Source organism: Chiloscyllium plagiosum, chromosome 1 (assembly GCF_004010195.1).
Source record: "Chiloscyllium plagiosum isolate BGI_BamShark_2017 chromosome 1, ASM401019v2, whole genome shotgun sequence".
Classification (NCBI taxonomy): domain Eukaryota; kingdom Metazoa; phylum Chordata; class Chondrichthyes; order Orectolobiformes; family Hemiscylliidae; genus Chiloscyllium; species Chiloscyllium plagiosum.
The window spans coordinates 3,573,223-3,588,933 of NC_057710.1; the positions used below are offsets into that span (position 1 = coordinate 3,573,223).

Here is a 15,711-nt window from a genome sequence, read left to right on the forward strand (position 1 = left end):
GATTCAGGAGCAGGATTAGAGCGTGGGGCTTCTCAAATTTGCACTTCGATATGATTTTTAAACAATATTCTTTGATGGGCTGTGGGCATCCCTGGCCAGATCAGTATCACTCAGACATCTGTCATTGATCACACAGTCCATTATAAGGACGAAATAGCTGGATGTTTAGATAAGCTTAACACAATTAAACAGAATCAACATGTTTTCTGAAAGGAAATCATGTGTGACAAATTTGCTTCGAGGACATAACAAGCAGAGTTAGTAAAGGGAAAAGGTGTATAAGGAGTGCATTTGAATTTCTAGATGGCATTCAGTAAGGTGCCACTTTATTGCCCAAGAAAGGAGCTCATGGTATTGAGCAGTAATCTATTAACATGGATTGAGGATTGATTAACACACAGAAGGCGCAGAGTCAGGAATAATGGCTCTTTTTCAAATTGGAAATATATAACTAATGGGGAGTCACAACATTAGTCCTAGGATCTCAATGATAAGGATCAGAGCATGCTATATCCAAATTTGTTGATGATATAAATAGGTGGGAGGGTATGTTGTGGTGAGGACATAAAAAGTCTATGAGAGGATATAGATTGATTGAGAGTGGGCAATAATCTGGGCAGATGGAATTTATTGACTGTATTGATTGATTTATTGTTTTCACATGTACCGAGATACCGTGAAAGGTGTTGTTCTGTGTGCTATACAGGCAGATCGTACCATACAGAGTGCATCAGGGTCGCAGAACAGAGTGCAGAATACAGTGTTACAGCCACAGAGGAGGTGCAGAGAGAGATTAACATTAAAATTCGAGCGGTCTGTTCAAACACGCGGTGATGCATCCAGATGGGATGCTTTCTATGCTGCATCTATAAAAATTGGTAAGAGACCCTGTGGACATGCCAAATTCCCTTAGTCTCCTGAGGGAGTAGAGATGTGCTTTCTTGACCGTAGGAAAGTGTGAGGTCATGCACTTTGTTAGGAAGAATCGAAAGCTATTATTTAAATAGAGAGAGATATCAAAAGGTGCAACTTGGAGGGACACAGCTGATCTTGTGAAAAAAACACAAAACGTTAGCATGGAAATGCAGCAAGTACTTCAAAAGGTGAATGAACATTTGACCTTCATTGCTCACGTGTCAGAGTTTAAAAGTAGGAAAGTCTTGTTAAAACTGAACAAGGTTTTGGTGAGGCTACTGTGGGGTACTGTGAACAGTTCTGGTCCCTGTATTGGAGGCTGTTAAAACAGTATTCACTCGGCTGATTCAGGAATGAAGGGATTGACTTAACTACGCCTAAACAGGTTAGGTCTTTATGCATCAGAGTTTAGAAGAATGAGGAATGATCTTATAGAAACATACATTATTCTGAGGGAGTGTGCTGGGGCGGATGTTGAATAGATGTCTGGAGACTGCTGGGGATTCCAAACTATCAAGGAATTGAGGTCTCTGGGGAGTTCACAGAGAAGGGGAGAAGGGGAGTTGAGGCTGGGGCAAATCAGCCATGATTTTACTGAAGAGTCGGGCAGGCTTGGGTCATTCCTGATGAAGAGCTTTTGCCCGAAACATTGATTTCCCTGCTCCTTGGATGCTGCCTGACCTGCTGTGCTTTTCCAGCACCACTCTAATCTAGACTTTGATTTCCAGCATCTGCAGTCCTCACGTTTGCCTTGGGACGTGAATAGCCCAGTAATGCTCTTATTGTTATGTTCTTAATGTCCCTCCCTAAATATACCAAGTATCCGTCAATTAGCCCAGTACCCCATCTTCTTGTTACTCTTACCAAAGTGAATCACCTCACACTTAGCTACATTGAACTCCATTTGCCACCTTTCTGCCCAGTTCTGCAGCTTATCTATATAATGGGGTCTGTGGGGGGTTCACAGAGAAGGGGAGTTGAGGCCTGGGGCAGATCGGCCATGATTTTACTGAAGAGTCTGGCAGGCTTGGGTCATTCCTGATGAAGGGCTTTTGCCCGAAACATTGATTTTCCTGCTCCTTGGATGCTGCCTGACCTGCTGTGCTTTTCCAGCACCACTCTAATCTAGACTTTGATTTCCAGCATCTGCAGTCCTCACGTTTGCCTTGGGACGTGAATAGCCCAGTAATGCTCTTATTGTTATGTTCTTAATGTCCCTCCCTAAATATTCTTGAGAAGGTGGGGGGGTGAGCTGCCTTGTTGAACCGCTCCAGTAGGTTAGGGAGGGAATTCCAGGATTTTGACCCAGTGACAGTGAAGGAACGGCGATATATTTCCAAGTCAGGATGGTGAGAGGCTCGGAGGGGAACCTGCAGGGGGTGGTGTTCCCATGTATCTGCTGCCCTTGTCCTTCTGGATGGAAGTGGTCGTGGGTTTGGAAGGTGCTGTCTGAGGATCTTTGGTGAATTTCTGCTGCGCATCTTGTAGACGGTACACACTGCTGCTACTGAGTGTCGGTGTGGAGGGAGTGGATGTTTGTGGGTGTGGTGCCAAGAACATCTCTAATACTCGAAGTAAGTTTCAACATTAGACTCTTCCTTCCAGAATTTTATTAAATTCAAATTCCACTACCTGCCATGGTGGGATTTCAACCCAGGTCCCCAGAACATTACCTGTGTCTCTGGACAAAAGTCTAGTGATAGCACCACTAAGCCACCGCCTATACTGATCACCTGTCAATCTAAGATCCTCCCTTTCTAATGTACTGACCCCATCCCTTATTAGTGCAATCCCACCTCAAATTCCTCATCTATTCTTCCTAATTGTTGAAAATCCTTGAATATTTATTTCCTAGTCCTGAACACCATGTACTGAAAATGTGTTGCTGGAAAAGCGCAGCAGGTCAGGCAGCATCCAGGGAACAGGAGAATCGACGTTTCGGGCATAAGCCCTTCTTCAGGATTCCTGAAGAAGGGCTTATGCCCGAAACGTCGATTCTCCTGTTCCCTGGATGCTGCCTGACCTGCTGCGCTTTTCCAGCAACACATTTTCAGCTCTGATCTCCAGCATCTGCAGACCTCACTTTCTCCTGAACACCATGTAGCCTGTTTCTGTACTGGCAATTGGATCATACAGATGTATCAATATTTTTGCCTTTAGACCGTCTAACTTGTTGCAAATCTCACATGCATTGAGGCAGAGTGCCCTTGAATTTGTCTTTTTGACATCATTCCACTTTCCATATTTAATGCTCATATTTCTCTCCTATCTTCTCGTCCCCATAGTGTCTTGTCAATGTCCTGTTGCCAACCATTTTTCCTTCCAGTTTTGGGCTTCCCCTCAGGTTCCCACTGCTCTAACAAGCCAGTCTATATCCATCCCAACAGCACCAAGAAGCGATGCCTTGTCCTGGATGGTTTGATGTGATTTATTTATTGTCACATATATCGCGTTATAAAATACAATGAAAAGCGTTGTATAATGCCACTATTCTCCGGCGCCATCTTAAAAGACAGAAAAATAAACTGAAACAGATATAAAGGCAAAAAAATGAAGATACGAAGGAAGTGTTCAGCGTTACATTCCCTCTTGTTTGGTGATCCACCATGGGCCATGGGAGAAAGTGAGGACTACAGATACTGGAGAGTCAGAGTCAAACAGAGTGGTGCTGGAAAAGCACAGCCAGTCAGGCAGCATCCGAGGAACAGGAGAGTCAAGGTTTCAGGCAAAAGTCCTTCATCAGGAATGAGCCATGGGCTATGGGCTTGGTGAGCAGGCACAAGTCCCTTTCGCCGCTGTTGGAATTAAAGTGGCCTCCACCAAAACCCTCACTGCTATGAATCCTTGCTGGAACTCACCAATGCAGACACCATCGATGCCACTGGGTACCGCATCAGCCCCAAACCCGACTCCTCCACCGCCATGAGCCTACCTCGGGCCCACCTCATTGTGCAGATGCCAATGTCTCATACTGGGCCCAAGCTCACCTCTGATAGCCTCACCTCGAGTCCCCTCCGCTGGGACCACTTGTTGCCACCAGAGCCATCACCAAGCTCTTCAGCTAGAGGTGAGAGAAATAAAAGAGAAAAGAAAACTAGAGAAAAGAGGAAAGGAAAGGAAAGCAGACAAGTCCTGGGCTCAGAGCCCTACTCTGCGGATGGTGTCGAGCTTCTTGAGTGTTGTTGGAGCTGCCCCCATCCAGGCAAGTGGGGAGTACTCCATCACCCTCCTGACTTGTGCCTTATAGATGGTGGACAGGCTTTGGGGAGTCAGGAGGTGAGTTACTCGCTGCAGGATTCCTAGCCTCTGACCTGCTCCTGTGGCAACTGCATTTAGCATGACCAACCCACCCTAACCTGCACAACTTTGGGCTGTAGGAGGACACCTTCTGGTCTCCTTCCTATCGGAAGATTGCTGCGAAACTTGACAGGGTTCGGAAAAGATTTATACGGATGTTGCCAGGGTTGGAGGATCTGAGCTACAGGGAGAGGCTGAACAGGCTGGGGCTATTTTCCCTGGAGCGTAAGAGGCTGAGGGGTGACCTTACAGAGGTTTATAAAATCATTAGGGACATGGATAGGATAGATCTTTTCCCTGGGGTAGGGGAGTCCAGAACTAGAGGTTTAGGGTGGAAGGGGAAAAAATTAAAAGGTCAATTTTTTCATGCAGAGGCTGTGCTTGTATTGAATGAGCTGCCAGAGGAAGTGGTGGAGGCTGGTACAATTACAACATTTAAAAGGCATCTGGGTATATGAATAGGAAGGGTTGAGAAGGATATGGGCCAAGTGCTGGCAAATGGGACTATAATAATTTGGATATCTGGTTGGCATACCGATGGGTCTGTTTCCATGCTGCACATCTGTATGACCTGGAGGAAACCCATGCAGACATGGAGGAGTTTTGTACAAACTCCACACAGTCACCTGAGGGTGGAATTGAATCCAGGTCACTGGTGCTGTGAAGCACCACGCCAGTTCACTGTATCCTCTGCTCCCAGAAGGACTGAGTACTCCATGTACAGGAGCAGGAGCAGGGGATGAGAGTGGGCAGGTGGTTTCTGAGATCATCGCTGGCTCCTAATACCAACCAAACACCCTTTAATTTTCAACGGCAGGAGGCAAATTGGGAGTTCCCTCATCTCTAAGTTAATGGCTCATTAAGTTCCTCGAGGATTTTGTTATCAGGCTAGGAGAGGGTCAGGAGATGATTTTCAAATGCAAAGTCTCTAAATCCAAAAGACAGTGCATAGATAACAAGTGCAATACCAAATGGTTGGAAAAAAGTTCTGAGGGACAGGACTAATCAACACTTGGAAAGGTAGAGAGTGATCAGGGATAGGACCAGCCTGGATTTGTTAGAGGGAGATCCTGCCTGACTAATTTGATTGGGTTTTTTGAAAAAACAACTAGGTATATTGCTGAGGGCAGTTGATGTGGTTGACATTGCTTTCAGTAAGGCCTTTGACAAGGTTCCACATGGAAGGCTGGTCCAAAAGATAATGGGATCCAAGGCAAGTTGGCAAAATCGGAAGAGAAGGCTGATGGTGAAGGGTTGTTTTTGTGATTGGAAGCATGTGACCAGCGGTGCTGGGACCCTTGCTGCTTCAGGAGAGCTCAGCACAGTAACAACTCTCTGCTAGGTTAGGTTGCATAGACTCTGTGAGGGGAGTGAAGCAAGGGGACCCCCAGAGGTTGGATCCATCGATCACTCTCTCTCCTTTCCCAATAAAGTCACTCTCTCTAATTTTCTGTCAAATGAATAGAGAAACAATATGATGTTCCTGAAGGAAGTGATTTTACAGCTCGAAGGAACAGGAAAGATCTGGGTCCAATCAATCAGATTGATCATCACCATGCAGATAACATCAAGGTATTAGTCAATGAAAGCAAGCATGCAGATACAGCAGGCAGTGAAGAAAGCTAATGGCATGCTGGCCTTCATAACAAAAGGAATTGAGTATAGGAGCAAAGAGGTCCTTCTGCAGCTGTGCAGCAATACTCACCTGGAGTATTGCGTGCAGTTTTGGTCTCAAAATTTGAGGAAGGACATTCTAGCTATTGAGGGAGTGCACTGTAGGTTCATGAAGTCAATTCTTGGAATGGCGGGATTATCATATGTTGAAAGATTGGAGCGATTGGGCTTGTATATACTTGAGTTTAGAAGGATGAGAGGGGATCTGATTGAGACGTGAAGGATTATTAAAGGATTGGACACTCTGGAGGTGGGAAGCATGTTTCTGCTGATGGGTGAGTCCCGAACCAGAGGACACAGTTTAAAAATAAGGGGTAGGCCATATAGAACAGAGTTGAGGAGAAACTTCTTCACTCAGAGAGTGGTGGGTGTATGGAATGCTCTGCCCCAGAAGGCTGTGGAGACCAAGTCTCTGGATACTTTCAAGAAAGAGATGGATAGAGCTCTTAAGGATAGTAGGATCAAGGGTTATGGGGATAAGGCAGGAACAGGATACTGATTATGGGTGATCAGCCATGATCATAATGAATGGTGGTGCTGGCTCGAAGGGCCGAATGGCCTACTCCTGCACCTATTGCAGAATTGAGAAGACTGCAAAAGCACTGCAGCTCGGCTTGTGACTTGGGGACCGGAGGATACAGAACCCTGCTTCCCTATTTTTTTTCTGTTTCCCTTTATTCATAATATTTATGTTTGGTCTGTTTATTTATTTGGATGTCAGGTGGGAAGTTTGAAAGGGGGTAAAGTTTAAGCTACATAATGGTCTTCACTGTTCTTGTTAAAGTTAAATATATTCCAGTCAATAAAGTTCATTTGTATTGTTGCTGAAGGAACCCAGTGTGGTTTGCTTTTATCCTGGGAGTCAAAGGCAAATTAGGATAGTTTCATTAACCTTTACAATTTGTGGTGACTTTGCAAATCGATTTCCAGTGGACTACCCCATTGAGTGGTGACAATAGAATTACCTCTCATTGCTCTACACTCCAAGGGGGCATAGCTTTAAATTAAGGGGGGGGTAGGTATAGAAAAGATGTTAGGGGTAGGTTCTTTACTCAGTGAGTCGTGAGTTCATGGAATGCCCTGCCAGTAGCAGTGGTGGACTCTCCCTCTTTATGGGCATTTAAGCGGGCATTGGATAGGCATATGGAGGATAGTGGGCTAGTGTAGGTTAGGTGGGCTTGGATCGGCGCAACAGCGAGGGCCGAAGGGCCTGTACTGCGCTGTATTCTTCTATGTTCTATGTTCTATGTTCCAGGGGGAAAGCACATAGACTGCCCATAAGATAACCCCTGGTTCTAGGCATCAGTCCTGTGGACCTTCTTTGATTCACTTTACATCCTGTCTTAAATAAGGAAACTGAAACTGTGCCCAGTACAAATTCCCAGGTCCCCTCAGCATTCAGTGCTTTCCTTTTCAGTGCTGCTCTTGTCAAATTCCTTACCAGCCTGAAAACTGACCACTCACTGCTCCACCTCACTCCACCGGGACTCTTGGCTTTGTGCCATCCACTGAGATTCCCCCATTTATCCCTCTACTCTCTACTTTCTGCTCATTAACCAATCCTTCATCCATTCTAATAAATTAAAAGAAGATGAAAGGAGCCATAGTTTTGTCAGATGATAGAGCTGCTCTCCTACTAGAGAGAGAGAGAAATGATGGATGATGGTTTAACCTGAGAGTAAACACTCCTCAGGTGAGGGGAGAGTTTGAAAAGGAGAGTGTTACCTGATGATAACCCAATATATTACCCACAATTGCACGAGTCCTTGATTTGTGAGGTAAAGTTTTGTGTGACAACTTATCAAACGCCTTTAGGAAATGCAAGTATATTACATCCTAAAATGACTCAAATAAATTTTCAAACACGTTTCCCTGCTTGTCTGATTTCAGTTGCACTGATAGGTTTCCTAAATAATAGATTCCAACAATTCCCAATGACTGATCTCGAGCTAACTGGCCAATGGTTCCTTAGTTTCACTCTCCCTCCTTTCTTCAAAGGTGGTGTTAAATGTTCTAACTTCCAATCCACTGGGATAATTGTAGGATCTGAAGAATTTTGGAAAATCATAATTAGCACATCTACTACCTCTGCAGCCTTCTTGTTTACAAATCTAGGGTGTATACCATTCAGTTCGGGGATTTGTTGATATTAGCCACATAGATTTCCTCACTCCCTCACCAGCCTCTCTATTTCTGGAATGTGATTTCTATCTTCCGCTGTAAAAACAGACATCAAAGTTTTGCTCACAGGTTTTGCCATTTCCCCATGATAATTTGTCCTGTTTCTGCTTCTCAGTAACCAACGTTTACTTTACTGAAAACAACAAATGCTGGAGAGCACAACAGGTCAGGCAGCAGCCACAGAGAGAGAAAGCAAGCTAACATTTCAGGTCCCAATGACTCATTTACTTTAGCTGCTCTCTTCCTGTTAATACAATTGTAAAAGCTCTTGCAATTAATTTTTATATCCCTGTTACTTTGCTCTTTTATTTATTTCCCCATTTTATAATAACATGTTGGTTACATTTGCTGGTCTCTGGGACATCCCTAGTCCTCAGTCTTGACTTCTTTGAGGAGGCTGGTACAATTGCAACATTTAAAAGGCACCTGGATGGGTATATGACTAGGAAGGGTTTGGAGGGATATGGGCCAAGAGCTAGCAAATGGGACTAGATTAGGTTAGAATATCTGATTGGCATGGACGAGTTGGACCAAACGGTCTGTTTCTGGGCTGGACCTCTCTATGACTCTATGACTATAACACATGCATTATTATCCTTAATTTTGCAAACTACACATGGGTCTATATAACTGAATTTTAGTTTCTCAGTGGGATATATTTTTGTTAAAGATGCTGAAGTTACCCAGTCAACCTTTGCTAGCTTTCCTCTCATGTACATTTTAAACTAAGAACTGAAACATGCCACATTGAATATGAAATTGATTTAGCGTATGATCATTATGTTTGACCCTCAGACAATCCTTTGTTGTGAGTTTGCTAATTAATCTTCCCAGATGCACAATATTGGATTGAAAAATTCATCACTTGTCAATTCCATGATGCATTATTTTGGGGAAAGCATTCCACAAATTCATCTTCAATGCTTTCTTTGCCAAATAATAGAATCATAGAATTTGACAGTAGGAGACCATTTGACCCATCGTGCCTGCACTGGCTCCTGCAAGAGCGACCCAGCTAGTCCCACTCCCCAGCCCTATCTCCGTAATCCGTTAAATTAATCATTTTCAAATGTATATCCAACTCAGAGAATCGCTAGGATTTGGAATGAGCTGTCTGTGAGAGCGGGGGAGGCAGATTCCATATGAGGTTTTAAATGAGCTTCCTCCTGTGGAATCCACCTCCCCCATTCTCCCAGGCAACACATTCCAAATCCTAGCGATGCTCTGAGTTGGTTGTATATTTGAAAGCGATGAATTTAGCGGATTATGGAGATAGGGCTGGAGATTGGGACTAACTGAGTAGCTCTTTCAGGAACCAGTTCAGACACAATGGGTCGAATGGCCTCTCAAAATGCTATGATTCTAAAGAAGTTTCTCTTCATCTCTCTCCTAGCTGTCTTGCTGACAGTCTTGAAATTGTGAGCCCTATTTACTGACACACCGATTAGTGGGAAAAGAATATCCTTTACCCTGTCCAAGCTGTTCATAATTTTGAAAACTTCAATAAGGTCATCTCTTAATCCTCTCTGCTCCAAAGTGAATATGAATCAAGATTAGAGTGGTGCTGGAAAAGCACAGCAGGTCAGGGAGCATCCGAGGAGCAGGAAAGTCAACGTTTCAAGCCCTTCACGAGGCGAGTATGCCCAATCTCTCTGACCTTCGCTTGTATCTAAAATCTTTCATTCCTGGTATCATTCTAGTAAATCTCCTTTCCACTCTCTCCAGGGCTTTAACATCCTTCCTTAAATAAGGTGTCCCAAATTGAACACAATAACCCAAATGTGGTCTGACCAATGACTGGTCGAGGTGTAGCATCACTTCCTTGCTTTTATACTCTATGCCTCTATTTATAAACCCAAGGATTCCCATAAGCCTTCGTAACAACTGTTTCATCTTGCCCAGCCACCTTCAGAGAATTATGCATGTAAACTCTGGTGCCTCTGCTCTTAGACCCCTTTCAAGGTTGTACCATTGAGTCTGCATGATCTATCCATGTTTCTTCAACCAAAATACATTGCCTCATATTTCTCTGCATTGAAATTCACACTGCTAGGTGTCTGTCCATTTGGCCAATTTGTCAATGCCTTTCTGAAGTCACTCAGCAACATCCTAACAATTCCCTTTTCTCCCTGGGTTAGTGTTATCTGCAAATTTAGAGATTTTGCTCAACACCCCCTTGACTTATCCAGCCTTATGTTAAATTCCCGAAGATAGCTGTTGTGTTTATTACAAGCCCCAATATTTTGTCATCTAATGCCGCATCCAATGGTGCAAACACTGTTATGGCAGTCAATAAAATACTTCCAAATTTTTCTGAGCATTACTGGTTTTGCTTCCTGGTTGTCTGAGCCAAGACCCTTTCTCACAAATGTCCTTTCACTCTCAGGGCTGCCCCTCCTCTTTTTCCCAATCGACCTGGTTGAAGTGTTCAAATCCCAAAGTCCACGTGTCCAAGTGAAGAGTGGCCCAGTGGCATAGTGGCTAGCACTGCTGCCTCACAGCACTAGGGACCTGGGGTCGATTCCAGCCTTGGGCAACTGTCTGTGTGGAGTTTGCATGTTCTCCCTGTGTCTGTGTGTGTTTCCTCTGAGTGTTCCGGTTTCCTCCCACAATCCAAAGATGTGCAGGTTAGGCGCATTAGTCAGGGGTAAATGTAGAGTTCTTGGGGCATGGGTCTGGGTAAATTGCTCTTCGGAGGATCAGTGTGGACTTATTGGGTTGAATGGCCTGTTTCCACACTGTAGGGAGCCTATGATTTTATGAATTAGGCAAAAATAAGAAAGAAGAAAATCTTATTCTCAAAGGCAAATTAACTGGAAATCAGCTGATAGGGAAGAACATATAAAGTCATAGAGTCAAACAGCACAGAAACAGCCCCTTCGGTCCAACCAGTCCATACTGAACATTATCCCAACTAAACTAGTCCCACCTGCCTGTTCCTGGCCCATATCCCTCCAAACCTTTCCTACTCATGCATTTATCTAAGTGTCTTTTAAATGTCGTAACTCTACCTCCATCCATCACTTCCTCAGGAAGTTCACTCCACACATACTGTGTTAAAAATTTGCCCCTCATGTCTTTTTTAAATCTTTCTCCTCTCGCCATAAAAATGTGTGCCCGAGTCTTGAAATCTTCCATTCTAGAGAAAGGACAACTACCATTAACCCTATCTATACCCCTAATTATTTATAAATTTCTATCAAGTCGCCTCTCAACTTCCAATACAACAGTGAAAAAAGTCCCAGCCTATCTTTAGAATATACTTGGCAACATCCTGGTAAATCTCCTCTGAGACCTCTCCAGCTTAATAATACCCATCCTATAACTGGGCAACCAAAACTGAACACAGTATTCCAGAACAGGCCTCACCAATGTGCCTTACATCATGAACTTAACATGATGTCTCAACACCTATACTCAAAGGACTGAGCAATGAAGGCAACCTTACCAAACACTTTTTTAACCACCCTCTCTATACGTGATCCAAACCTCAAAGAAATATGAACTAGCACCCCAAGGTCCATCTGTTCTACAACACTCTCCATGACAAGAGAGAATTAGCAATGGTTGTTGGGCAAGAGAGGATTGAGGGACGGGGTGAGGAAGAGAGGTGAAAATGAAACTGGATTGCTCTATAGGGAGCTGATGGATCAAATGATCTTTTTTTGTGCCATATTGCTTTTATGAAGGGGCAGGAAGAACTTAAGGATTACAGTGAGGATTGATGGATACATTTAAGAGACAGAGGGATGCTTTGATTCTGGACTACAGTGAGAAAGATTTGAGGGACATAACGAGGAGAGATTGAGGAATTTATTTGGAAGGATTGAGGAATATGGAAAAGAAGGAGTGAGTGACTTGATGAACAGGACTGGATGAAAGATGATGTTGACCTAACCTCCTCCCTTCCCAGTGTCCAGATCTCCGAATGTGCTTGTCAAAATTATTTCTTCCATTGAAGATAATCTTAATCTCTTTGCCTGCAGCCTCATCCGGGAAGTGCATCCACAGCCCCCCCCCTCTTATAAAACAGCAAGTATTAACATAAAGACCCGAAAATACTGTGAACATCTATGAGAATCCAAAATCAGAACCAGGCAGAATAAAATGAGAGGCTACAAATCTTTGTTGAATAAGTTATAATTTAATAAATGCTGTTAAGACTCTCAGTTTGAAGGTTGGGGGTGGGGGTAGATGAGACGTTTCCTGAACCACTGAGCCTGTTTTTGAAAGACACATTTGTTTCTGTTCAAAGTCAGCTCTTTACCTTTTGACTGTGAAAGCATTTCCTTTGAGGATCAGTGAAGTACAGTCAGCAGTGACTGTGAAGTTACCTGATCCTGTGGGAGCACGGAGATAGAGAGAGACAGAGACATACAGCTGATATGTGTTTGGAGTGGTGTGAAGTGTAAAATGAAATGCAGACTCTCTTCAAACTGACCCCCCCCCACCCCCACTGCCTCCACCACCCAGGGACCAACAGGCCATAGAATGAGGTGAATTGTGACGAGGTACTGCCCCCCATTGGCTTGGACAGGTAAGGCACTGTCTGTTCTGAGTCTCTCAGACTGGAGAGAGCACTGATCCCCACTCTATTGTCTCCATTTGTATTGGAGTCTCAATAGATAGGGAAGGCTGGTGGGAGTGGGGACAGAATGCTGAGAGACATCGGTCAGTTTTCACCCCATCACTCATGGTCATTATCCACTGACTGTAGAACTAGTGTCTGTCTTGCTTTGGCCTGTGTTGGGTGAAATGTGTATGGGATATACAGGTGAGGTTGGACCCATTAGTAACGAATGCTCCGAAGCATCCCCCACCCCCAAGCCCTGTGGCCTTTTCCTCACATCATGTCTGCTGTCCCCTCACCGATTGGTACAGAAGGTCCACAACTCCACTGACTTTGCAGAATGCAACAACCAGGGTGGGGGAAATGTTCACTACATCACCTTGTTGCCTTTCCGAATCTCTGAATGCCTACATTGCCCGATGTCTCAGGGATTAAAAGGACTGAGGGTCAGGATGTGGGAGGAGTGGGGGGGGGGTGGTGAGTGGGTCAGGCCATGGTCTATGAGTTAGTGTCCCACACACAGTGAGTCAGAAACCAGACTGAAACCATCCAACCAAGAGCAACATGGTGGGTTTAGCCTCCATTGATTGGACAATGGGTGACCTGACCCATGACCTGTGAACTGTAGGGTGTCAGCTCCTGGTTGTTGCCAAGAGAATGATTTGTCAGATTTTATTTGGTTCTCCTTGTCTCTCTTTTTCTGTGTTGTGTTGGGGTGTGGTGGGGGAGGGGGAGGAAGCTGCATCAGAATCACCATCACATCAACTGAACATTGGCACGACTCAAGCACAAGATGCAATAGGAATGTGTTGAGAGAATCTCTTTTCTTTCCCCCCTCCCTCTCTCTCTGTCTGTCTACGAACTTGGCCTTTTCTCTGTGGCACTGTCTTGTCTCTCAGTTCGTGCGTAAGGCTCGAAGGCTGACATACCGATCCCGTAGCTGGAGGAGAGCTCAAGAGTGGTGCCTAGTGGTGGGCACGTGAAGCACGGAGAAGTAACTTGCTGGCAGTGGGGGGAGCCGGTAGTCTGGGGAGGGGTGGAGAGGCTGAGAGAGGCAGCGGTCATTCCAGGAGAACTGCTGCTGGAGGAGACCAGGCCACAGTTGTCAACCGCTGGAGATCCATGAGGAGTGGCTCCTTGAATGACCAAACTGGGAGCGGGAGGAATGGACAACAATCTCCCCTGTTCCAGAAGTCTCAGGATGTTACAGGTGGCGATGGATTCTGAGGCACTGGATGGACGACTGTCACAGTCTTTACTCTGGTCCTTTTTCTGCTTCGTGCGTCTGTTCTGGAACCAGACCTTGACCTAGAACACAAAGACAGAATGGAATTGAATCAATCAATGGGGGGGGGGGGCATAAACATCAACTTGCATTTTCTGCAGCAGCTATACTTCAGGAGCAGCCCCAGGTCTTTGATTAGACAAAATGGTTGGTTTAGTGTCAAAGGAGGAGGTAGCAGGATACAGGTGACCAACATTTTGGTCAAGGATGTAAATGTTAAGGAGCATCATCATGTATGAAAGTGTGGGACAGAAATGAAGAGGTTCAGGGAGGGCCTGGAGACTGTAGATACTGGGCCAACTGATGGCACCATTACCATTGGTAATAAAATGGGCAAGGCATTTCTTGGAAATGTTAGGCAGGACGCGATTATAAGACCATAACATACTGAAACAGAAGCAGCCCAGTGAGTCTACTCTGCCAATCACTGAGATCATGGCTGATCCTTAACTCCACTTTCCTGCCTTTTCCCCATAACCCTTCATCCCCAAACTGATAGAGAGAATTACAATCTCAGCCTTAAATATACAACCCAGCTTCGACAGCTCTCTGTGCTAAAGAATCCCACAGACTCACTCCCCTCTAAGAGAAGAAATTCCTCTTCGTTCATGGCTCAAATGGGTGACCACATTATTCTGAGATTATACCCTCTGGTCCTACACTCTCCGACATGAGGAGACAACGTTTCCTCACTGACTCTGTAAAGTCCCCCAAGAAGCTTATGTTTCAATAAAGTCACTTCCCATACTTTGAAATTCCAAAGAGTACAGGCCCAATCCACTCAATGTCTCCTCATAAGACAGTTTCTTCACAGTCTACTGAACCTCCTCTGGTCTGCCTCCAATGCTGATATGTCTTTCATTAAATAAGGGACCCAAAACTGCTCACAGTATTCTAGCAGTGGGGCTGTCCTTGTATAGTTTGAGCAAAACCTCCTTACATTTAGGGTCCATTCCCTTTGAAATAAAGGACAACATTCCAATTACCTTAACTATTACCCCTGAACTTGGATGTTAGCTTTTTGTGATTCATACACGAGGGACTCCCAGATCTCTCTTTGCTGAAGCTTTCTGCAGTCTTTATCCATTTAAATAATATTCAGCTCCTCCATTCTTCCTGCCAAAGGACATATCTTAACATGACCCTACGTTATATTCCATCTGCTAATGTTTACCCACTCACTTAACCTCTCTATACCCCTCTGCAGACTCTTTGTAACATCTTCACCGGTTATTTTCCCACCTATTTTAGTGTCACCCACAAACTTGGCTACACTTTCTTCATTCAAGATGTTAATATATGGTAAATTACCAGGTTTTTGTGGTGCTCCATTAGCTACAGGGTGCCAGCCTGATAAGGCACCCCTTATTCCAACACTATTTTCTGTTAGTTAGCCAATCCTCTATCCATGCTAATGTGCTACCTCAACAGCATGGACTATTATCTTATTAAGTAGTGTAATGCGCAGTGCCTTATTAAATGCCTTCTGAGAATCCAAATATATTAAACCTACTGCTTCCTCTTTATCTATCCTGCATGTTACTTCCTCAAAAATTCTAGTATTTTTGTCCGAATGATTTCCCCTTTGTGCTGACTCTGTTTGACATTATTTTGTATCTCTAAGTGCTCTACTATTACAGCTTTTATAATAGATTCTAACATATTCTCAATACCACACATTAAGCTAACTGATTTACAGTTGCCTGTCATATGACTGCTTTCCCTTTTCAATAAAGGCATCACAGTGGCAGTTTTCCAATCCCTCTGGGACTTTTTCACAATCTAAGGA

General features: G+C 44.4%; 2 protein-coding genes across 3 annotated transcripts in view; one reads left to right on the forward strand and one right to left on the reverse strand.

The window, feature by feature from the left end:
- LOC122552966 (probable V-type proton ATPase subunit B) overlaps window positions 1-11,792 on the forward strand; it is a gene marked incomplete at its 5' end in the record, with an annotated part of 46,077 nt that extends 34,285 nt beyond the window's left edge. The window contains 3 exons of the mRNA XM_043696717.1: window positions 3,782-3,982; window positions 5,678-5,784; window positions 11,757-11,792. Of these exons, the coding sequence (XP_043552652.1) occupies window positions 3,782-3,982; window positions 5,678-5,784; window positions 11,757-11,792 (344 nt within the window). The remainder of the gene's footprint in view (window positions 1-3,781; window positions 3,983-5,677; window positions 5,785-11,756) is intronic.
- Window positions 11,793-12,188: 396 nt separating this feature from the next.
- The window catches only part of vax2 (ventral anterior homeobox 2), a 30,172-nt gene continuing 26,649 nt past the window's right edge, over window positions 12,189-15,711 (reverse strand). For both annotated transcript variants that reach the window (XM_043688671.1, XM_043688585.1), the window contains one exon: window positions 12,189-13,945. In XM_043688671.1, coding sequence (XP_043544606.1) covers window positions 13,493-13,945 — 453 coding nt within the window. In that variant the 3' untranslated portion in view covers window positions 12,189-13,492. The remainder of the gene's footprint in view (window positions 13,946-15,711) is intronic.